This window comes from Malania oleifera, chromosome 2, assembly GCF_029873635.1.
Source record: "Malania oleifera isolate guangnan ecotype guangnan chromosome 2, ASM2987363v1, whole genome shotgun sequence".
Classification (NCBI taxonomy): Eukaryota; Viridiplantae; Streptophyta; class Magnoliopsida; order Santalales; family Ximeniaceae; genus Malania; species Malania oleifera.
The window spans coordinates 8781627-8807594 of NC_080418.1; the positions used below are offsets into that span (position 1 = coordinate 8781627).

General features: G+C 36.4%; 1 protein-coding gene across 7 annotated transcripts in view; it reads left to right on the top strand.

The window, feature by feature from the left end:
* The first annotated feature begins 13436 nt into the window (after positions 1-13436).
* The window catches only part of LOC131149588 (uncharacterized), a 33541-nt gene continuing 21009 nt past the window's right edge, over positions 13437-25968 (top strand). For 3 of the 7 annotated variants that reach the window (XR_009135257.1, XR_009135258.1, XR_009135259.1), the window contains exons 1-8: positions 13445-13591; positions 13664-13725; positions 14464-14721; positions 14819-15034; positions 15129-19487; positions 19659-19843; positions 19949-20099; positions 20189-20239. Coding sequence is in view for 2 of the 7 variants with exons in the window: in XM_058100170.1 (XP_057956153.1) it covers positions 14515-14721; positions 14819-15034; positions 15129-19487; positions 19659-19843; positions 19949-20030 (5049 nt within the window). In the remaining 5 variants the exon portion in view is untranslated. Of the gene's footprint in view, positions 13592-13663; positions 13726-14463; positions 14722-14818; positions 15035-15128; positions 19488-19658; positions 19844-19948; positions 20376-25968 lie in introns of those variants that run through there. The other 4 variants (XR_009135256.1, XM_058100170.1, XR_009135260.1 and 1 more) reach the window with 4 other exon arrangements.

The following is a 25968-nucleotide window of genomic DNA, read 5'->3' on the forward strand; positions in this document are numbered from 1 at the left end:
CACCAAATCTGTGTGCACTAACTCTAGTTTTTTAGCCTTCGGTGTTCTACCACTTTTCAAGAAACTCACCCTTTTCTACTTTCATAAGATGCAGCTTTCACACAAGTCAAAATCAACGGACTTCAATTTCGGTAGTTTCCCTTTTGACAGTAGCATCTTCATCCCTTTCTCACTCATGTGACCAAGTCTGCGGTGCCATAAGCTTGTATCAGTACTTGCTTCAACAACTACAATTGTGTCTCTTGGACTTGAGGTCATGTATAGAGTACCAGATTTCTTTCCACGAGCCAATACTCTGGCTCCCTTTGTAACCTTCCAAGTGCCACCAGCAAACAACATTGCATGCCCTTCATCATCAAGCTATCCAACAGAAATCAAATTCCTTTTCAGGTCAGGAATATGTCGTACCTTCTCCAATAACCAAACAGACCCATTGGGCAACGACATTCGAACGTTTCCCATACCCACAACATCCAAGGTTGTACCATCAGCCAAATACACCTTACCAAAATCTCCTGCTACATAGTTTTGTATGATTTCATGGTGTGAAGTGGTGTGAAACGAAGCTCCCGAGTCCAAAACCCAATCATCCAGTGGACTGTCTACTGCAAGAAGTAGTGTATCTTGTACCTCTTATATTACAGCATTAGCAGAGTCTTCCTCATTCTTCTTCCTAAGGCTTTTGCATTGTCTCCTAAAGTGACCCATTTTCCCGTAATTCCAACATTGTCCCTTTTGGCCAGATCTGGATTTACTTCTGTTTCGATTATAGTTTCTAAATTTTGATCTACCCCAATCTGAATTTCGATCATTACCTCTGCCTTTTGTCTTAAGGTTTAAGGTAGAACCAGATCCAGAGGTTTCACCTACATCTCTTCTGCAAATCTCCTCAGCCATAATTAAATCTCGTATATCATTATACTTCAGTTTTTCTTTTCCAGTAGAGTTGCTTACTGTCATTCTCATTACCTCTCAACTGTTTGGCAACAAAGCCAGAACGATCAATGCACGAATCTCATCATCAAAATCAATTTCTACAGATGATAATTGATTTGTGATAGTATTAAACTCATTTAGATGTTGTGTTACTGATGCATTCTCTGCCATATTTAAATTAAACAATTTCTTCATTAGATGTACCTTGTTATTTGCTGACGATTTTTCATACATACCAGACAAAGCCTTCATCAGATTTGTTGTAGTCTTCTCCTTTACAACGTTGTGTGCAACAGACCTAGACAGAGTTAATCTTATAACTCCCAGTACCTGTCTTTCAAGGAGAGTCCATTCCTCGTCTTTCATAGTAGGAAGTTTTTCTCCTAAAAGCGGCAGATGTGACTTCTTCCCATGGAGATAATCCTCGATCTGCATCCTCCAGAATCCAAAGTTTGTGCCATCAAAATTTTCTATTCCAGACGCCTTTCTTGCTTCCTCTTCCATTGCTCCCACTCAAACCTAACCCTAGGCTCTGATACCAGTTGTTGTGAATCAAGAACAAATTCCCGAAACCTGTGAGAAACAAAATAGAGAAACAATACGCGTCAAAGAGAAAAAAAATCAATCACACACATAAGACAATATTTAACGTGGTTCGGCAATTTTTCCTACGTCCACGGAGTTGTAGGGATTTCACTATTATCAAGAAGAAATTACAAAGAGTGCAGCGGTACAATGCTCTCCATCTCGCTCTCTCACGCAATGTGAACACATAACCCTAATCGCCCAAAACAATCACTTTATATGTTGCACACAAGGTTCCGAACAGGCTACAAAACAGTCCCAAAAAATTTTCTCGTGACCGTTGCCCCTGGACCCCCACAAGTGCAGCCCAACGACCCAAGCCTTCGCTCCATGGACTAAGCCTTAGGATAGAAATCTCTCATCAAAGAAAGGTCGGATCATCATCCAAAATTAACGCAACTAGGCTCCACAAAAGCCCAACAAACAAATTGTCTATTATGCTACATGGTTGTATAAGACCAAGTAAAAGTCTAATTGGGCGATAAACAATTTCAAAGTATTGAGTAGATTAAGCCTAATGTGCACCTCTAATTGTCTTTTTTTAAAGTAGTACATAGTTGTCCCTATGCTGATATTCATGAGTTGGTGTAGACAATTCAATGGCCTCTTCCAGCTTCAAAGGACTTCCATGCATATCTTTGCTTTCTACAACTAAAATTTCACAAACCTAAAAAAAAGCAATATAAAAAATATATTATGCCTTGAAAATTTCCTAAACATAGGTTTTAAGGCATGTCTCAATTTGTTACATTCACCTATGCCTTAGTTTGCCTCTTGTAACTTTTTAGAAGGACATTTTAAAATAATACTTGATGAAAAGGAACTTGTTAATATTATTTTAAATATGCGTCACTATAAAGACCCAAAATATTAAAAGGATTAAAATAATTTAGAAAAAAATATAAAGAAAATAACAGATAAATAAATAAAAGGAATGGCGCGGGAAAATAAAAAAAATTAAAATTAAAGAAATTAAATTAAATTAAGATAAATTAAATAATTAAATAATTAGTTATTAAATCAAATATTTTTTACATTTGGATTAAAAAAAACTAATTAGAATGATATATATAAGTAAGTTATATATAATAAGATATATATATATATATATATATATATAAAAAGTATCTGACAAAAGATAAAAGAAGAAAGAAGAAGAACCTGGAGCAGGCAGCACGCCCCCCCCCCTCTGAAAAATTTCCTGCGTGCGCGCCAGCCACCTCCATCTTCGTCTCTTCTTCTCTCTCAATTACTCGGCAAGTTTGGGACGGATCGGGAAACGGAAGGTGCCGTTGGAATCCTGGTTTCGTTGCCGACATTTCTACTAAAGCAGATTTGTCGTGGGAACGGCTTAGGCACTGCTCCTGGGGAAAGGTAATTTTTTTCCATTTTCTCAATTTCGCTGTTAATATGCGGTTAAATCGACGATCGGACACCACCACGGGGTCCTAGTCGTCGTCATCGTCATTTTGGCGTAGGTAATTTTTCAATAAGGATTTTCTAGGCCCTACTCCAAAGTGAGAGTGAGATTTGAGAATTTGGCTAAATTTAAGGATATTGTTATTTATTTAGGAATTATGGCCCTAGGAAATATTTAAATAATATTTTATTCAAGAATAATTTATTGAAACTAGGAATTTAATTTCAGGATCCGGGTGAGCGCCGTAGGTATTTTTCGGAGTCCCTGTTGGCGTAGTTCAAGAAATCAAGTAAGGGGAAAAATATATATTAAATCAGAATTTTTATGAATTTAATGGAAAAATAAATTGTGTTATATATAAGTGTATATGTTTCGGTATGAGTAGAATGCCAACTATTTAAATTATATTTTTTTCGAGTTTAGGGTTGTTTATTAGATATGTATATGTGAAAATGAATTGATGAAAGTGGAAAAATATTTTCAGGATAATCATGTAAGAAATGAAAAGTATTTTCAATATATAAACGTTAAATGTTGGTTGGCTTATTTTACAGGCAATGTATGAATTTTACTGTTAAATTGTGTGGCATGAGAATCTGTGCAAATATATGTTAAATGTATGAGATGCAGGCTAAGTAAGTAAAACAATGAGAATAAAATATGATATGGACAATGTTGCCTGTGTATGATAAATGCAACCATGTAAATGTAAGATAACTGAAAGACAACCATGTTAGTAGATCTAGCGCACTTCTGTGTAGACTAACTGATGACAGCTAAAAGGAGCTGTGTTAACAGATCTAACACGTTTCTACGTAGACTAACTGATGATGGCTAAAGAGCAGCTGTAGTACGAAGTAATGAAATGAAATGTTATGCAGTGAAATGATGATGAAATGAAATGACAAAGGTAAATGATGTAAATGGGAAAGAGTCATTTAAAGTGAAACGAAATGCAAGGTTAAGTTAGGTTAAGTTTTGAACATGAATGAATGTGCATGAATGTATAATGACAGAAAAGAATGATGTATTATGATAATAGAAGTATGTATGTACGTTGAACATGTTACGATTGGGCGAGACATACTCTTCGCCTAAGGGCTTGCTGAGTAAGGCGAGTGCACTAGTAGCTACAGATGTGGCAGTAGCCGCATAACGTACTAGGGCAAAGGGAACCTACTTGTATGAGCGGGTAGATTTCCCTATCCTTGGGACCTTTGCCGGTAAGTTATTGTTGAACAGCGTGAGTACGAGATTAATTTATCACTTGAGGGCTTACTGAGTAAGATGAGTGTCCTAGTATGCTTGAACTGCGACCTTTGGGTTGCCTAAATATCAGAGTAGAAGGGTGCTACTTGTACGGGCGGGTAATCACCCCTATCATCGGGTAATCTCGTGGGTTAAACATTTGCATGTGTTTGATTAGGATCAGAGAATGATTTCGGAAATTATATTAAAGATTTTCAAATGTTAAATATTATGTTATATATAAACTTATGTTGGCCACACACTGTTTTAATATATGGTTTCTTCCCTTATTGAGATGTGTCTCACCCGAATATGAATGTATTTTTTTTTTCAGGATTTCCTCGAGATCGAGCTTTGAGAGCTCGAGATTTTTATAGCATTATTGGGAGATATAAGAAAAAAGGTATAAACATTTTAATGATGTTTTTGTATAAAGTAAATATTTAAGTTTTATGTCTTTATATTTTGAGGCTATTGAATAAGGAATGATTGAGAAAATACTAAATTATTTTTGGAGTTATGTAGATTTATGGAAATGCAGGTGATTGATAATTTAATATGGATTATAGTTAGAATTTGTAAACTCTGGTATGATGTTATATGGAGATTATGATTATGTTTTCCGCTGCGTATGTTATGGAATATGATTTATGAAGATATGATCAGGTATAACGAACCAGACCCGGGTTTAAGGGTTCGGGGCGTTACAGTCACAGTGTGTGAGAAAAAAAAATTATTAGAAAAAAAAAGTTGACTTTGAGTGTTTGGTAAAAAAAATTGTAAGATGACTTAAAGTATTCAAAATGACTAAAATAAATCTTTTTTTAGGAAATGTAATTATTGCATTGATAGTTTTGTGGTATTTGAAGAAAAAATTAAGGATAATAATGCAATAGAATATTTTGATAGAGAAAAAGCTAATTTTTAACTTTTAAAAAATTTCGATTTGTAATTTTAATAAACTCCCCCAAAAAAAAAAACTAAAAGTTGACTTTTATATGCATCAAAGTCTAGATGCATTGAATCTATATTTTCATAAAAATTTATATGCTAAATATAAGTTCTTTAAAATTGTATTTTTACAAAAAAAAAATATTGGACCAGTTATTTACATTTCATGAAATATAAATTCTTTTTCATAGAAAAACGTATATATGTGAATCTATTGAAAGTAGATTTGTTCAAAAATATTTGAAAACTAGTTTGATCCAAAAATTCTAATCAAACCAAATCAAAATTTTGGTTAGCCGATTTATTTGGTTCAGTTTCAGTTCTTTTTGTTGGTTTAGTCTCAATTTTATGCTCATGAACCGATGGTTACTCGAAACAAACCGATATATTTATTTATTTACAATATGTATTATTTATATTTGATATTATTATATATTAATAGATACAATTTATCTTAAAATTACAATAGCATGCACAAATAATTTTTGGGTGATTAATTTATATAAATAAATTGTAAATGCACACACTAAACCAAAACCCATGTAAAATATCTATTTTTTTCTTTAAAAATTTTTTTAATAGTTTGAAAATTAGTTCAGATTGGATAATCAAATCAAACCATTGGTTAACCGGACTATCGGAAAGGTTCATATCGGTTTTGGTTTATAAAAAAATCGAATTGAAACCTTCGGTTCAGTTTGATTTTTTGGTTTGGGTAACCAAACCATGAATACCCCTAACTGAAAGTTTGCATTGTTCAACCACATATGTTGCTTTTCATGAAAAAATAAATTTGTATGTCATGAAATCTTAAAAATTGATCCAATTTTTTGAGAAAATACAAGTCTAAAGAACTTATATGAAGCATAGATTTTTTTTTTTTTTAAGGAAAAAATCTAGATTCAATGCATCTAGATTGATGCTGCCTTTTTTGTATGTACTGTACATAAATTAGCCAAAACTTCTACTACATCATTTTTAATTGACTTGTCAATTGGTACACCTGATTCACCTAATATTTTCTCGTCATCATAAATTGTTTGGAAGACTATAAGTTTTTAAAACTTAATACTATACTAGTGGTCCACTGGATTGCGGGTGAAATAATGCCACTAATTTTAGATTTTTGGTAGTGCCATTAATATGTGTTATATAATTATAGGGGTTATGCAAGTTACACCTCATTATATTATCCTTTTTAGCTTTTGAGATTTCAACCATCTCTCTTATTAAATGAGTATGTGGTGATTTTTTTAGCCACATAAGCTTCTATCTTTTTTTTAATGATAAAAGGTGTGTTATTGGAGCTTGGAGCGCTTAAAATTGTAATCCCCTAGTTTTAGTTTTTTTTTTTTTTTTTTGCTTATAAACTAAAAAGGAAAAAAAAAACCAAAAAAGAGAGTACAAAGTGGGTCAATGCCCAACGGATGCTTCATTAACTGCTGACTTAAATTGAGTTTAGGGTTAAGAAGAGATGACATGTTTATAAATGGGTCTATCCAAAACCAACCCAATCAATCAATGAGTTAGCTGGGTTTGAGTTGGGTACTTTCTAGGTCATATGTTTAATTTTTTAATAAAAAATATATAGATTCCATGTATAGAATTTATTATATTTGATGGATGGATATTGGTGTATCATGTATGTGTTTGGTATATCATGTATGTGTTAAAGAGAATGGATAAAAAAAAATATAACATAACCATACTTGTTAAAATATGAGGAGGAAAATTGACAAATAGGTTATAAGTGTTGCTTTTAAATTTCAAGTTCTTTTGTTAAGATATTAATGAGAAGTGAATAAATGAGTTCTATTTTTAACAAGTTTAACTCATTTATTGTGAAATGTTAAACAAAAAAATAATAAAATAATAAATATATTATATCTCTCTTAACAAGAACCCATTTGTAACTCATTTGTTGATTGGGTAGGTTTGAGTTTATTTTGTATTTGTAGATTATGGTCCATTAAAAAAAAAAGATTATGGTCCATCAACTTAGAGAGAGAAAATTTATGCAATTAGAAAAATAATAAACAAAAACTCGTATCAATAGGAAAATATGATTTGTATGTAATAAAAATAGTATAATTAGATAAAAGGTAATAACTATTTTGAAGTTATTTGCACGTGTTTGAAAACTCTATACATGTACAACTATTTTCTTTGGGGTGATTTTGGAGAATTTTGAATTTGATTTAGTACGAATTGTCACATACTCACTGTTGTCGCAACGTCCCAGACCCGCCAAACACTGGCACAGGTGCGACTGCGAATTGGGAAGAATTGTGTGAATTTTGAAAAGAATATTTTTGTAGAAAGCAGTTGTGATGGAGTTGCCACTAACCTTTTAGTATGGTTAGAACACTTGATTACTACCCAATTAAAGGTAGAATTAGTCTACATTATCAGAGTTAGGTTCGAGAGTACGGTTACATGAGGGGAAGGTATTAGCACCCCTTACACGCCCGTTCTTATGAACAGTACCAGATTAAATGAAAATTATCTCTTAAACCAAACTTAATAAGCCTTTAAGATCACTTATTTCCAAAAATCAAAAAAGTTAAAATATTATATAGGTATTCCCTCTGAGCCGGAGCATATCGTACTCCGAAAAGTTCATGCCTTCATTTTGAAATCATCAGGATCGAAAAATCGAGAAAGTAGGGTACAAAAATCATCAGGACTTAACACTCATTGGCCCTCCAAGTAAGTCATTGTACTCTACACTACCTCAGCTTGGCCAAATTGCATCCACTCTTAGGTGCAGAACTAGACTGCTACCTGGTCAAATCGACCCCCTCAACCCAGCGAACTAGGGAGCTACATCTACTCCAAGCACAGTTTGACGGTACCCACACACTATCTGAGATATGTGGTTGCACTCTATCTGTATTAGCAATGATATCGTGCTCTGTAATCTGTATCTGTCTGTAATATTTCACAAGGATTTGATACCATATATATATATATATATATATATAATACTATAATCTGTCTACTATTTTCATCGTGTTTCCAAAATAACCATAACACTATAATTTTGTATTGTAAATACTGTAATATCTAAATATCATAACTGTAGCATCTTGATGCTATATCTATATATCTGACTGTACAATCTGTATGTATAATCTATCTGTATAATTTGCCTATATAATCTGAGTGTTATGGTATTAGGAAACATGACATTCTGTAAATACTATATATACTAATATAAATAAACTGTGTTATATTGATTTGCATAAAAACTGTAATATATTGATCTGAATGAAAACTGTACTATACTGATTTGAATAAATATTTGTGTATATCAATCTATATCTGTATATACTGTATAGCATGATATGCTGTAAAATGTTGTATAAGTTCTATATCAAATAAATATTTACTCAGACCACACAAACATTAAAAACCCTTATTCTGTAAAAACTGGATAATGAACTAGTATATATAATATAAATAAAAAATCTCTGATAACATTGTTAAAACTCCTAACATAGCATATTTTCCTTACTTAGTTTTTGAAAATACCCTACCGTACTCTGACCCTACACCCGCAAGGTTTTCCACTCAACACCCTGAAAACCACATCTCTCAAAACAAAATATCATTATTTCTTCATATACTATATTTCTTATAATTGTGGGAAAAACTAATACTGAATAAAATACCTTACCTTGAAATTGGGATGAAATTCAAACTAGCTCCACCAGCGATCCGCTCTAGCAGACTCGTAGAGAACTTCCCCAAAAGCGTTGTGGTGGCCTCAGGTCGTCAATCCAGTGAGAGACGGAGCCGGGATCGAAGAGAGAAGGGGAGAGGGTCATTTTAGATAGAGAGAGAGAGAGAGGATGTTTTTGCATCATTTTCTATTGAGAAATCCGAGTTTTAGCTATTTGTAGTCTCGGATTCACTGAAGAAAGTTCATTGACGAACTGTATCCCCCATTGACGAATTTCAGGCTGATAAAACCCCCTCTCGGTATATTTTCGTTGACAAAACATGTCCTCGTCGACGAGGCCCTCATATGTTCTCGTCGACGAATCTCCTGTGTTCTTCGATGAGGCTCCATTTAATTCTCTGGGTTATTACACTTAGACTGTGGAGAAGTAGAATTGGGATTTTGTGAATTATTTATGGGTTCATTTATGGAGTTGGAAAGAGTATCAATAGAATCTGAAAGAATATTTTGAGTAGTCTGAGTTATAGGAGATGTGAGTATATCAATAGGAATGAGATTGTTTGTTTGGGGAACTAGTATGACTACTGACTAAGTGGAAAGATCATGACCAATTTTGAATGGAAATATAGATTCTTGAAAAATGACATCTTTGGATATGAAGATGACCTTGGTTTCTAAATCATAGAGTTTGTATCCTTGGTGCCATATGGATATCCAAGAAAAACACAAGGATGAGCTCCAGGTGCAAATTTAAAATGATTATGAGATAAAGAGGATGCAAAGTAGACACAACCAAATACTCTAAGATGAGAATAGTTTGGTGGTTTTGAGAATAACATCTCATTTGGTGTTTTATCAAATAAGAGAGGAGAATGTGTTCTATTGATTAAGTAAGTTGTTGTGAGAACATATTCACTACAAAAAACAAAAGGTAAATTGGCATGGAATCTAAGAGATCTTTCACATTTAATAGATGTTGGTGTTTACGTTCAACTACACCATTTTTTTAAGGCGTAGCAACACATGTTTGTTGATGTAAGACTCCTTTAGAAAAGTAGAATTATGGCATATCAAACTCAGCCCCTCTATCAGTCCTTTTAGTTTTGATATGAATATCAAATTGTGTCTCTAAGAGTTTAAAAAATGATTGAACTAGAGAGCGAGTGTCAAATTAACCACCTACTTAAACTGAGTTTAGGGTTAAAAGGATATGACTTATTTATAAATGGGTTAGCCTAAACCCAACCCAATCAATCAACGAGTTAACTGGGTTTGAGTTTGGTACTTTCTAGGTCATCTCTTTATTTTTTTAATAAAAAAATATAGATTTCGTGCATAGAATTTATTATATTTGATGCATGCATGTTGGTGTATCATGTATGTGTTTGGTATATCATGTATGTGTTAAGAGAATGGATAAAAAAATATGAGTAATATAACCCTATTTGTTGAAATATTAAGGAAGAAAATTGACAAATAGGTTATAGGTGTTGCTTTTAAAATTTTAAACTACTTTTTGTTGAAATATCAAGGAGAAAAATAATAAACCGATGTTGCTTTTAAATTTCAAGTTTATTTGTTAAGAAATTAATGAGAAATGAATAAATGAGTTATATTTTTAAAAAGTTTAACTCATTTATTGTGAATTTTTTTTAAATAAAAATAAGTAAATATATCATATCTCTCTTAACAAGAACCCATTTGTAACTCATTTATTGATTGGGTAGGTTTGAATTTATTTTGTATTTGTAGATTAAGGTCCATTAACTTATAAAGAGAAAATTTATGCAATTAGAAAAATAATAAACTAAAACTCATATAAATAGGAAAATATGACTTGTATGTAATAAAAATAGTATAATTAGATAGAAGGTAATAACTATTTTGAAGTTATTTGCACAAAACTCTATACAACATGTACAATTGTTTCTTTGGGGCCGATTGTGGAAAATTTTGAATTGGATTCAGTAAGAATTGTCACATACTCATCGTAATGATATCCATTAGAATAGTATAAATATAAAAGTAATATACTTGTTTTCATAGTAGCTCTATTGTTATTATGCTAACAATTCAATTCACTACATGTTTTTATATTCTATAAACAATAAACAGCTAGAAATTGTCCCGAATGGGCCATCCCAATGGTTAAACTTTGCGACTTAATTTCATTTTAGAGGTATAAGGTTCGAATTTTGGATATGGTTGGAAGGGATATTGATTTGAGATTATTTAATTTTGAGTATTCATAAAAAAGTTATAAATGTCTGAAAGTATTTAAAATGACTAAAATATATAGGTATTTTTTAAAAATATAATAACTACATTGTTATATTTGTAATATTTGAAAAAAGTAAGGACAACAATAAAATATAATAGTTTGATGGAGAAAAAAAATTAGATTTTAACTTTTAAAAGTTTCAAATTTGTAATTTTTAAAAACACCACAAAAACACTAAAAGTTAACTTTTAAAAATTAGAAAAGTTGTTTCCCAAACACGCTAGATCTAACTTTTACTTTTTTAAAATAAAAAGTCATCCTTAGATGATTTTTTAATGTACTTGTTATTTTTAAATTGCACCATGCACCCTAGAAGGTATAAATGACAACTTTGAGGTGGATGCTACAGTTTAAACCTCCAAGTGACAATAGCTCCAAGCAACTTCCGATTAAAAGAAAACCATTTTCGAGGTTTCTATTTTACTATAATTGTCTTCAAAAATTGTAATTGAACACCAATGTGTCGTAAAATTAAAAGTGACCATTTTTCAGTTTTACTAGCTACATTTTATCCTTGGCGTTGACATGAGTAGAAGTTTCATTAAGGGAAATTTTTATTTCATTTTATATAGTAACGTCACAGTTTATGAAAACATACAAAGAATGTGTGTGAAAAAAAATCTCTTAGAAAATTTTGTATCTTTTAGCAACATCGTATAATAGCAACAAACATTCTATTTTATTAAGGAAGGTTTAGGAATGACGTCATTTCAATGAACATAAATTACAAAAACAAACACGTGCACGACAACTAAAAAACAAAAACAAACACAAGTCGCATGAGTGAAGTATCGACCATTAATTAATACAGGGGTAGACATGAAGTTGTCATATGCATACAATTATTCACAAAAAAAAAAAACCACAAATATCTTATCCAAAAGACAATAAACGACAAATTTTCTTGTAATTACTAAATATCATTTAATTTTTTAAAATGCAATTTAGGTTTATGGTGACCGATTAACTAAAAGCTATAAACACATGTTCACAAAAAAAAACTACTAGCTAGATGATCTTTTAATGTACTTGTAATTTTTGAATTGCATCATGCACCTCTGAAGATTGTATTATTGAATTGCAACTCTGTAGTGGACGCTACTAATTCTCTGTGGTCATAACAACCATTATGTAGTTTAATCTTCTGATGTGCCGTAAAATTAAGAGTGATCATTTTTTAGCTTTACTAACTACATTTTACCTTTGGCAGCAACATTCTCCATGGGTAGAAGATTCTTTAGAAAAAAAAGATTGTGTATGAGAAAAATCTGTTAGAAAAACTTGTGATATAGTAATATCACGGTTTATAAAAATGCACAAAGATTGTGTGGGAAAAAAATCTATTAAAAAAATTGTATCTTTTAGAGATGCCATATAACAGTAATAAACATTCTATTCAATTAAGGAAGTCTTAGAAATGACGTCATTTTGATGAACGTAAATTACAAAAATAGACATGAGCACGACAACAAAAAAAACAAAACAAGCACTAATGGCGCGAGTGAAGTCTCGATCATTAATTAATGACAACTGTAGAAACGAGGTTGTTGTATGCACACAATCATTTACAAAAAACGACAAACATCATATCCAAAAGACAATAAGCGACAAAGAAACTGGTGACTGACTGAATTTTTTTTTTTAAATGCAATTTAGACATCTGGTGATCAACAAACTAAAAGCCATAACCAAAAAAACTACCAACAATCTTACTTTTTTATACGTGGCTTTTTGAACTTTGAATGCATTGACGGAGTTACGTTAATCTTATTTTCAATTATTCTTTTGCTTAGAGATAAGTACAAGATCTATGTAACATCATCCGAATTTTGAAAGACGTACACGACTTTAGGTACCTGTAGACGTTAAACCTATTAAGTGCATATATTACATGCATGCATGTAAAAAATAATTTTAATTAAATTATCCCCTTAAAAAATTAAAGACAACTTAATCTTGCAATACCGAGTAATTTTCAAAGGAATAAAATTCACTTCATATTAAAAGATATTTTCGGAATATGAGAATCTGTATTTTTAAAAATTAAAAATTGTCAAAAATTCAAATAAAAGCAATTCGAATCAAAGGTCTTTTTAATGCATATATTGACCTTTTTTTTTTCCCACTAAAATTTGTCTATATTTGGCAAAAACAACAAAAAAAATAAAATAAAAAATCAAGTGCTACGCCTCAAAATGTTCGCCCATATACAACTTGACGATCGCCGTCAGTCGGCGTTAGGGTAAAACCCTTAACGCCGTTAACTTTTCCTGATTCCGAAGCACAGTTAGCGTTTCATCCTCCCCCTTATAAGCACTCCTACCCACTGTTCTACTTCATTTCTCTTTTGCTGTAGCTGCTCTTCTGCGCTCGGTGTCTCGACTCTCTTCTTCCGGAGCATTTCTTATCGGTGCTGCGAGGAAAACGCCATCGTCGGCCCTCAAGCATCGGTTTTTGTTGTTGTGCTTCGATCATCGCTTCACATGTACTCCACATACACTCATATATTTCGATCGGTTAAAACCCTAGGAGTCTTACAGTTTTTGGATTTTTGCAGGTTGCATCTAGCTTTGGTTTTCAGCTCTCGGTTCGAATCCGACTGTTTTTGAGCTTATTCCGGTACGAGATCGATATCTTATGTTTAACATCAGCTTCTTGTTGGCAGGAATTGTTAATTTTGTGTTCGAATGTTACGTATCTTGGTTTTTGAGCTCTTTTCGACTTTTTGTGATATTTTTTTTCGGTGGTGAAGTCTAGAATTGTTTCCGTTGATGTTATGTTTATTTCTTCAAGGGCGTGTATCTGTAGACATGCAGATGTATTACCTTTTATTTTTTCACTGATTATTTCTTTCAAAGTGGAACATTTAGTACTCGCTTGGTTGATTCTAAGGTCTTTTTTTGGTTCTTACTGTTAATTGAAGATGAGATCTGAATTCGATTTCTCTATGCTTGTAAGGTTTTGATGCCTTCTCTTGGTAGCGTGCGTTTAAGGGAATGCTAGATTATTGGCTGTTGTAGTGCGGAGTTGATTTTTTTGAGTTTTTCAATGATCTAAATAGGAAGTTGGGTCATTCTTTACATGGAAGACTATTGCTTGTTCTATGGCAATGCTTCTTGCTCTTTGATTTTAACCATTGTAGTCTTTCCTGGTATTTTGCAAATTTGAAACCTCAGAGGTGATTCCAGTAGACATGATTTGCAAAATCTGCTTATATACTGTCTTTTTTTTTAGTGTTCAGTACCTTTGTTATTGTTTTGCAATAAACAGTGCAACACTGTTGGGTCCTAGTTGAAATCATGCAATGGACATTAGTTGTCCGTTTTCACTCTTGGCTAATTTATCTTCTGTTCTTAGATCGATTGAATTGATGTATGTTGCGGCTTGAAGCTGCGATAACTGGTCAACATGGGGTTTGATAACGAGTGCATCTTGAACATCCAGTCCCTTGCCGGAGAGTATTTCTGTCCTGTATGCCGCTTGCTTGTTTACCCAAATGAAGCTATACAATCACAGTGCACTCACTTGTACTGCAAACCTTGTTTAACATATATTGTGAGCACCACACGGGCTTGTCCCTATGATGGCTACTTAGTGACGGAGGCAGATTCCAAGGTTTCAACTAATACTTTTGTGGTGTTCTGTATATGTATTTATTTATGCTAATTAACAATCTGTTTATGAATGTGTTTTTCAACCTTTTTACTTGCAGCCGCTTGTAGAGTCAAATAAGGCACTGGCTGAAACAATAGGCAAAGTAGCTGTTCATTGTCTATATCACAGGAGCGGATGCACTTGGCAGGGTCCATTATCGGATTGCACTTCCCATTGTTCCAGTTGTGCTTTTGGCAATTCCCCTGTTGTGTGCAATAGGTGTGGAATCCAAATAGTACATCGTCAAGTACAGGAACATGCACAAAATTGTCCTGTGAGTATGAGTAATTTGTTTTAGTTCTAATTTGTTTCTTGTTATTTGAATTTTTTGTGAACTTTGTTTATGATCTTAATATTTTTAATTATAGGGTGTACAGCCTCAAGCGCCACAGGCAGAAGCTGGTCAGGATGCTTCAGCCTCAGGTACAGCAGTTGCTGTTGATCAGAGCCAGACTGTTACTCAAGCAGGAGCAGCAACTTCTCAGGCCCAGATATCTCAAGCTGCGGCCGTTACATCAGTGCAGGATAATAATTCACAGGTCAATTCCAATCCTCAGGTCCAAGCAGTTGCTCAGCCTGCTGTGCTAACTCAAGAACAGTGGTATCAGCAGCAACAACAGTATCAGCAGTACTACCAGCAATATCCTGGGTATGATCCTTATCAGCAGCATTATCAGCAATATTACCCATATCAACAACAGGCTGTTCAGCAGTACCAACAGCAGCATTTGCAGGGTCAACCCCAACTTGTTCCTGGACAACCTCCCCCCCAGGTTTATGCCCAACCTCAAGCCCAGCCTCAGCCCCCAGCTCATTCCCAGACCCAACCACAAATCCAAATCCAACCTCCATCTCAGCCTCAGCCTCAGCCACAGCCTCAACCGCATCCACATGTCCAGGCCCCTGTGGTTGCTCAAAACCAAACCCAGACACCAGTTAATCCACAACAGCAGCTTCATCCTGTGGTGCAGCCACATTCTCAAATTCCGTCGCAGATTCTTCCACCACCACATGGTCAGCCTCAGCCTCAGCCTCAGCCTCAGCCATATTCTCAAGCTCAGACCTATGCACAGCCCCATCCTGTCCAGCCTTATGCTGCTCAGCATCCTCAAATGCCTCAATACCAGCAACCACATCCTCAGATGCAGCATCCTCAGTCTCAACTACAGCCTCAACCGCATTCTCAGCACCCTCAGCACCATCCTCCTCCCCAACCTCAATCTCAACCTCATCCACAAGTTGCCCCACAAGCACAGGTTCAACATCATGCCCAGCTCCATAACCAACCCCGCCCTGCTCAGCCCACCCCAACCCCCAATCCTACTGCTCATCCTCAGATACAGCATACCTCAGCCCTTGCAGTGACAGGCCACCACTCTTACCCACAACCTCAGCCTTACCAGCAAATGCAATCGGGAGCTCTACAACAGCATTCCATTCATATGCACTCCCAGAGTGGGTCCCACCAACAGCCTCAACATCCAGGTCAAATGCAGGGTCAATTCCCGCCACAGCCTCCTCAAATGCGCCCCCCACAATCCCATGTTCCTATGCCAAACCAGCAACAGCCAGCTTTGTTACCTTCTCCTGGTCCCGTCCCAAACATGCCTCCTGCACAACCTCAGCCTGCTTACCCTCATGGTCTGCAACCTGGTCATCCAGCCCAACAGCGTCCTGTTATGCAGTCGATGCAGCAGCAGCCATTGCCTCCGCAGTTTGTCCAGCAACAACAGCAAGCTTTTCCAGGACAACCATTGGGTTTGGCGCTGAATCAATTACACCAGCAAGCTCCTTTTGTGCAGCAGCAGCAGCCTATACAGTCTCCAATACGACCCCAGGGGCCGCCTCAATCACTGCAGCAGCTTCCTGGGTATCCGCAGTCACAGCAGAGTGCTGCATTATCACATGGCCTACAGTCTCAACAGCCTCTAAATCACATTGGGAGGCCTATGATACCAAATCAGGGCTTACCGTCACAGCCATATCCACAATCTCATGGTGGAGTTACTGGTGCAGCTCATGTGAGGCCACTGCTACCTAGTTCAGGCCAACTACCTGCTACTCAGAATTACCCTCCCAGGGCTAACAGTCAATTGCAGTCGTCTTCAGAACAACAGCTCGGTTACATTCAACAGTCTGCTCATTCACAATCTGCAGCAACTTCAAAAACAACTGTGTTTGAGAAACAAGGTGATAACATTTCTGAGAAAAATGTGGCAGAGCGAGATGCTGACTCAGCCTCTCAGAAAACTGACAGGAAGGATGGAAGTGGTTTAGTTGTGACATCTGATCCTGGGGCCGATTCAGTTGATTTGAAAAGCCTTAAGTCTGAATCTGATATTAAATCTGTTGGTGATGAGAAGAAACAGGAGATTCAAAATGATAAGTCTCCAAGTATTGTAGAATCTATGCATGCTCAGACTGCAGAACCTGAGACACATGCAACTGAATATGGTTTGGATCCTGTAGTCAAGCAGATGGTGAAGAGAGAGAGTGCAAATAATACATTGGAAACTTCAGCCACCGGCAAATCAGTTGAAAGTGTAGTTGAACAGAAAGTTGTTTCTGATGTAGAACCTAAACAAGGAGGGCATTCTTTTGAAGGCAAGGAAATTCAGGAGGGCTCTCTTTCAAAAAGTCCTCTAGGTAAACAACTGGAATTTGTGGAAGATAAGAGAGGGAAGTTGCAAAATGATGCAGTGGATTCTCTCACAAGGGCCGATAAGGGTTTGCAATTTGTTCCTCCAGCATCAGCACCTATTTCTAGTAATTCTGTGCAGATTGCCCAATCCAAAGGACAAATTCCTGGGAGTGAAGGGGGCAGTTTACAGACTCCTCCTTTTAGTAGAGATACTCTACATCATCAGGAAAGGAATATGCCTCAAGGTCCCGGTGTTGACGAGTACAGAGGCTTTCCTCCACCTGGTCAGGCACAAGGCAAGGGTTTTGCGCACCCTTCTCATTCTGTTCCGCATACTGATCCAGGAAGGCATCAGCTGCCACCAATGCCTTATGGGCCTTCTCATCAGCAGAGGCCAGATGCATCCTTAATGTTGCCAGTGCCTCCCCAGGGACCCCTACATCAAGCTCAGGTTCCTTTGCAGCCTCCCATGCAGCTAAGGCCTCATGGCCCAGGGCCTTTATCCCAACCAGGACAGCCTTTCCCTCCACCTGAACATTTGCAGCCCCCTCTGTTGAACCAACCTCATGGTCCTTTTCGTCCTGAAATCCCTCCTGGTGGTGGTTTCCCTAGTGGGGGCCCTGCACTACCACTTGGTAGGGGACCAGGTCATATGGGTCCTAACCAGAGAAACTTTGAACCACGGTCTATTACTCCTCAAGGGCCTTACAATCAAGGTCATATGCCCCCTCCCCATGCTGGGGCGCCTAGGACATCTCAAGGTGAGCTTGTGGGAGGTCCACCATTTGGGGGACCACCACCTCGCGGCTCATTTGATTCCCCTGGTGTGATGATGGCGAGACCACCTCAGCATGGTCCTGATGCTCATGCGGGGCTGCAGCGTCCTACAAACCCAATGGAAGCAGAAATGTTTCCAAATCAGAGGCCTGGTTACTTTGACAGCAGACATTCTGATTCACACCTTCCTGGGTCTTTGGAAAGGGGTCCAATTGGGCTTAGTAAAATGAATGGACCTTCCGGCCCCGACTCCTCATCTGCACTTGGGTTAAGGAATGGGAGATTCAAGCCTCTGCCAGAGGACCATGTGAATTCCTTCCCAATGGAACCTAATCGCCGTGTCAGTGATAGAGTGGAGTATGAAGATGACCTTCGGCAATTTCCTAGGCCATCTAATTTGGATATGGAGCCTGGTCTAAAAAGTACTGGTAACATTTCCTCATTGAGGCCTGTTGACAGGGGTCCACATGGGTTGGGCATGGATGCTGCACTCAGGCCTCTTGAGAAGGCACCCCATGGATTCAATTATGATGGTGTAGTGAAATTAGATTCTAATGCAAGCACTGGCCCTCCCAGATTCCATCCTCCTTTCCATCCTAGTGGTACGTTGCATCCCAATGATGCTGGGGAAAGATCTCGTCCTCTTGATATTGGTGGGAGAGTAGATCATCCTTACTCTCGTCCTGATTTTCTTGAACAAGTTCCTGGATTTGGTAGGCATCATGTGGATGGGAGAAGCCCTGCTAGAGAATACCCTGGTGCTCCCTCACGTGGATTTGGAGGGCTCACTGGTGCTGTTGGCAATCGTTCTGGAACAGATGATGTTGATGGCCGGGAATCTGGTCGATTTGGGGAAGGATCCAAACCTTTCAACCTATCATTAGATCCAATAGGCAATACATTTAACGAAAGTAGGTATGCAGGTTTGCCCAGCCGTATGCGCAGAAGTGATTTGGATGGCCCTGGGAATTTGCGTACGGGTGAGCATTTCCCACCTGGTCCTCACAGCCACTTGAGGAATAGTGACTCCCTTGGCCAAGATAGTTTGCCCAGTCATTTACGGAGGGGTGAACATTTTGGTCCCCGTAACTTGCCCAGTCATTTGCGTTTGGGAGAACCAGCTGGCTTCGGGGCCTTTCCTGGTCATGCACAGGTAGATCTCCCTGGGATTGGTAACTTTCCTCAGAATGTGCCTTTTGGTGAATCATTTAGAGGGGGCAACAAGCCAAATCATCCTCGTCTTGGTGAGCCTGGATTTAGGAGCAGCTATTCCCTCCAGGGATTCTCAAATGACAGTGGATTTTTCAAAGTGAGCATTAATGTTTGCGTGTATTATATTTATAATGTTCTTTTCTGTGTTATGTGCAAGTCTTCCTAAGTATGTAATTGTGATTACAGTTTTTATTTTTTTTGATATGTGGAAGCCTGCTGGTGAGAGTTGGGTTTTACTGTTCTTTTTTCATTGTGTTGATATTTTCAGGGTGACATGGAGCCTTTTGACAACTCAAGGAAGAGGAAGTCATCAAGCATGGGATGGTGCCGTATTTGCAAAGTTGATTGTGAAACAGTTGAGGGTCTGGACCTGCATTCTCAAACTAGGGAGCACCAAAAGATGGCTATGGACATGGTCCTAAGCATCAAGCAACAGAATGCAAAGAAACATAAGTAAGTTGTACTGAGTCCATTCTTGCTCTTTTACAATTCAGAATTTTAGATTTATTTGCCATAACGCTCTTGTTATTTGTGCGCTATATTTGCTTCATCCTGTAGAACTTCCAATGACCATTCCTCACTTGAAGAGGCAAGCAAGTCTAGGAATGCCAGTTTGGATGGTCGTAGCAACAAGCATTGAGTTATGGCGGTGTACTACAGTGTTGACTGAAGTGATTTTGTTGCTGCCTTGGGATCAGATTTTCCTTCGGTATTGTTGCATTTAGTGATATATAGGCGATTCACCCTTATGTCTCTTTTCTGCTTGCGGGATGTTTTATGTTACCTTTGTCCTTTCAGGTTGCTGCCATGTTAAGGGAGATGGTTTTTGGAACTGAACTTTCAGTGGCAGTTAAGTTTGTTTTTTTAAATGATTTTGGCATCTTTATATTGCAATGGGATAATTTTGTGTCAACATCCGTATTCCTACATAAGACTGTATTTGTTATCATGTGATCAAGTAAAATCCAAACCTTTTATGCAACAATGTGGCGCTTGGATTTAGGTGACGTCGAAATCTTCGAGTGATGACTTGGAATGTTCCAAAGAGCACCTTGAGTTAAATTTGGATGTTCATACTGGTTTTAGAATGAGCAGCTTTTCTATCAAGTGTGTTGCTGGTTTGTGCTGTTGTCAGAATGCTCCAATTTTGCTCACTATTTTTTAATAATTTTTATAAAGCTTCCTCCCCATCCTTTCAAAATTACTGGCCTTTTATAAACAGTAAAAGAATGAAAAGAGATCACTTGCTGCTTTACCTTTTCTTTTGGTTATATTGGTTTTCTATTTTAAGGTCGTTGGCCCCCAAATAAGTAGTAAAAAAATGGAAAGAGATCACCTATTGCTTCACCTTTTCTCTTGGTTATTGGTATGCTATTTTAAGACCAAGTATGTCTGGTTGGTCATGGGTTTGAGTCCAAGGAAACAGCCTCTCTGCATAGAAGCAGGGGTAAGGCTGCACAGAGTGTGATGATTCTCCCCCTACCCTGGCAAAGCGGGGAGCCGTGTGGTCTGGGGCACCCAATTTTAAGGTGAAGTGTGATTTGTTTGTTTGAATATGAAATCTCTTGCACCATATGCAAATCTTGGACTCCTTGGTGCGTTTTAGAGGTTGTTCCAATCCTTTTTCCTTGCATGGATGATAGGGACTTAAGAACTCACTACTTTTTGGACATGTTCAGACAATCCTGGTTTGAACATTGTAGTTGAAACTGAAACCATAATGATGTAGGATCTCGTGAATAATAGGTGATCCATATCTCATTTAAAATTTAAAAATTAGGAATTTTTTTTTTTAAATTGGTGAATTTAGATATTTCAGAAGTTTGAGTTAATATAGGGTTATTTTGTGTATTTTAGTATTTTAAGGTTATTTTATAACTATTTGTTTTAGTGTCGTTGACTCGTAATGTTGGGTGTATGATTGCTTGTATTGTATTAAACAGTTATTGTTTGAATTCATTATCAGTTTCCAGAATTGGTTTTCCTCTCCCTCTTTTATTTTTCTTCTTTCTCATCTTCTTTCTTTCTTCTGCTCATCCTTCCATTCTCCTCTCTGTTTCTCTCTGTTTTCTGTTTCTATTCTGTTATTCCTGCAGCAGTGTCTCTTCTTCTCCCTTCTTTTTACTTCCCTCTCTAGTACTATACCTTAATTCTTTCTCTTTCTTCATTGGTATCAGAGCAAACCTGATCGCCAACATTCTTCCTCTATAACTGATCTGCCATCAATGTTCTAACTCCAATCTCTTCTGAAGAATCAACTGAAAATTCAAATCACAACCATGGAATTGCCGCAATTCTTCCACTTCCTACCAACATTATTAAGAGAATTTCAGTAAGTTATGTGAAGTAATCAAGGAAATCACGAAGTCGAAGCACTCTTCATCTATCTGCAACTTTTAAATTACTTCTGTGCTCCTCAATTTTGAGCTCCAATTTTTTGACATCAATTTGCAACAATATTACCACAATTGGAGACAGACAAATCTGAAAAAGTCCCTCCCTAAAATTTTCCTCCTTCTGATGAGCAGTGCGGCCCCATGCACACCTGAAGACCACCAATACCATCATTTTTCTGCCTTGCTGGAGTTACTTTGACATACCACCACCAATGGCATAGGCCGCACCTCTCGATCTACTTCCAGCTGGAAGATCATATCTGGTTAACCAGTGGTGCTTGCACCCCACTCGCTGGTGACATGCTGCGAAATAGTGGTGGATTCTCCTGCAACTTCCAGAACTGCATGGAATTGATTGTTGAGGCAATATTTTTGGATTTCTTGCAATATTTCAACTTGGCTTTGTGATGCATAATGCGATGCAAATTTTCATGTTTGGAGGATGATTTAAGTTTGCCAGCATTCAGACTGGGGCTCAGTTTTGATATTTTGAGATACACTGCAATAAATTAGACTTGTGAGATTTCGACGCTGATTTGATAAAACCCAACTTGGAGTGTTCAATATATATTTTTGAGGGGGAACTCAGCAATGTCTACTCTTAAAGGCAGGTTTAATTTGGATATTTTTTTATGGGAATTTATGCAGCACATTCAGAATTGTTGTTGAGAAATTGGAGAAACTAAAAGCTAGGAGGTCATCATTTTTAATATTCTGCAAGATATGAATTTGGGAATTGTTTCATGGGCTTCTATGCTCTTGTCTTGAGGATATTGCTTGCTTCAATGGAAATTTGTCTGAGAGATAATTCATAGCTTGGCTATTTTATATGGTCATGATATTTACTTTTAAATGTATAGAGACACTGGAAATAAGAACAAGGTTTGCATGTTTAGATTTGTGGTCTATGCATCTGAGTGTTGGGATAGAATACAATACCATCAAAGATAACACTGTAAAACTCAAGCCACTGTCTTTTGGTTTAGAGTGAAAAAATTGTTTATATGAAAATTTTCTCAGGAATGTTGTGAAATCATCTTCTACTTGAGGGAGAAAGAGTTGTTGGTTTGAACGATGTGAGCTTCCAATCTCAAAACATACTATCAAGGATAAAACACAAATTGTTGTTTTTGTGGACTACACATGATCATATAAAAAGGAATTTTCATTTGGACCTGACATGTTGTCATGGATTAGCATTTTGGAAATAAAAGCTCAACTGGTTGTGTGGATGCGGTAGACAACATGATGCCAACCTTGTAGAGCAAGTGAATGCTATGGAGCAAAATATTCAAGTTATAGAAGAGTCCAAGGAGCAGGCAGCAAAATTCTATGTTAAAATTGGGATTTGAATTCAAAGCACGAGCTCTTTAGAGAATGAAATTGTTGAATCTTGTGATAAGTTTTGTGACACATAGGTCTCAAGCGTTAAAGCATCGTCCCATGTGTGACAATTCTCCATCTATCGACTTTATTGGATTGGAATCTTGAAGGGGATTTCAATAATTTTGTTGATATTTTGTGTGTGTGAGCTGAGACAATGTGAGACTACAATGTGAGACTACAAGTTGAATGGCTCATGGATATATATTCCTTCTTCTTGTTGTGCCATTGTAAAACTTGAGGTGGAGTTTTCTCTTACATGGGGATTTTGATGGATGATTGCTTTTGGATAGTTTTTATTTTGTTTGAAGATTTAAAATTTTGAGAATTTTGTTTTTAGTTAGTAAATCTGGATATTTTAAAATTTTAGGTAAGGGTTATTTTGTGTATTTTAAGAACTTTGAGGTTATTTTGTTATTATTTGTTTTAATTGTTATTTAGGTGTTCCAAGTACTTTGTTAGTATTCTATTAGACAGTTAATATTTGAATTCAGAATTGGTTTCAACAACTGATTCCCCCTCCCTCTTCCCCAAAAAAACTTTTTTGGGCAACCCTCCCCCACTTCTCTACTTTCCCCTCCTTCCTTCTTCCCCTCTCTTTCTGTTTCTCCCTCTGTTCTGTCTCACCAAGGCATAATCGGTTTCATTCAATTTGATTTTGTCCAAAAATGAGAACCAAATCAATGTTATTGGTTTAAAAAAAATTTTTAACTGAAAACCGGTGGTTCAGAAATAATGAAAACTGTTGTAAATCAGTTTGGTTTGGTTTGATTTTTATTGGTTTTTGAAATGGTTATCAAATTTTTTTTCCCTTGCTGCATGTTCCTCGAGTCTTCTTTACTTTTTCCTCATGCCCACAGAGTGACTCAAGTCAACAAAAAGATAAATACTTAAACTGGAGCAAGGAGCTTAGACAAGTCCAAGCATCGAGCACCGAGCAACACATGTATGGGCTTCAACCCTCCACAAGGTGGACAATTGGGAGTCAGGGTTTTTTTTGTAAGAGTGAGGATGGCTCCTCTTTCCTCACATAGTCAACGTGGGACAAGCTAACTGCTGTTAGCATTTCCAAGCTCATTGCCCATGGTCGCTGCCTCTTGCTTTGCTGGTTGTCCCACATTGACAAAATGCTGAATGGGAGAGCCTTGCTCTATAACTACTTAAATCTCTTGTCCTTCAACATTCCTATTAATTGAGAAAATTAAACAGTGCTAAATAGAGATAATAATTAATTATTAATACACTTATTTTAATATTAAAAGAACAAATTTGTATAATACGGTTTTTTGGTTTGCTTTCACAAGAAAACTGAAACTAAAAATCAATTGTTTTATAAAATTCAAAACTGGAACTGAAACCGAAAACTTAAAAAACTGAACCAAAATGTAAAGTAGTTTGGTTTCGGTCCAATTTTTGGTTTTGCTGTAATTTTTGTACACCCTTGGTTTCTGGAGTATCTTAGGGGCAGAAGCATAATTGTGTTTTCCAGGTGTTAGAGATGTTTTAATGATTTTTTATGTTACCTGGAAAAATTTTTAGAGTTCTTGGTGAATGCCGTCCTAGGATTAGTGACTGCAGACTTGTGTATGAGTGGTTGTTAGAAATGTTGTTTTCTTTTAATTTCTAAAATTTGAATAGTTGAATGATGAGAACTAGCATTAATGCTTTCTTATGGCCATGTGAGTTTCATGGTTGCGGCGAGTGGACTTCTCACTAACGGCAGGTGCATCTTCTTGGTGCGTTTCTTTCTCTGTCCTCTTCCTTCCTTTTAACTTCAGATTTTGATACGACCCAAATTCAGCAACTTCCCCAATGATAAGACCCAGGTCAAAGCTCACAATCTTCCACAAGTTTAGAACCAAAAAGGCCTTTTAAACTTGTTTCTGTCCTTGGTAGAGTTCATAGGCCAAATTTTTGGCTTACCGGCTGCAAAACCCCCTTGAGTTCCAAGATTCTGCCTCGGATTTCATCCTCTAAAACAATAATTAGGACTGTAACTGTTCGTCACCCACGTCTCTTTCTTACAAACTTAGGTCCATTTTGAACTAGGGAAACGTTAAGGTTTGTTTGGGAGTATGTATTTATAAGTTGTAACCTTGGGATTTGGATGAAACTCAATGTAATTTTGTATGATATTTTGTCCATGTCCACAAAAATCCAAATTCCCAAGGCCTGGAATGCAACATGCAGGGTAAGGAAAATAAAAGAAAGTAGTAAGAAATGCGCCTTAACATGATTGGTTATCAAGGAAAATGAGGGAGAAATTACAATGTTAGTAATCAATGAATGAAATTTGTTTTTCGCATCATTAACTCTTGAATTTTCTTAATTTTAAATCATATTTCTGATAAAATTTCATTTTCAATAGTATTTGAAGTAGAGAGAAAATACAACAGAAAATGGATTTCCTTATTTTCTTTTATTTCTCCCCTCAAACAAAGTTCCTGATCCAAGGGAAGCCTAAACCTATTTTCAGCTTTATTAACATCTAAAATCCTTATCAGATTCTGATCTCTAGATCTAGTTTATTTCCTGTTGGTTGTTCTGCCTTACCAGTTGTAGAGGTACTCTTTTGTATGTAGTAGTGGGATCCCAATGCGACCCATATCTGAAGATAATATCTTTTGATGCGCATATAGGAAAGGATGGAGAACAGTGTCACTAACATAGAAAGTAAAATCAGATGCGGTTGGGGATGGTGGGGGAAATTTTCACTTGTTCAAGAGGAAGATTAAACATTGTTGCCTAATTTCTTAGGTTATCCTTATTTTTTTTGAAAGCATTAGTTTGCGATGGCTT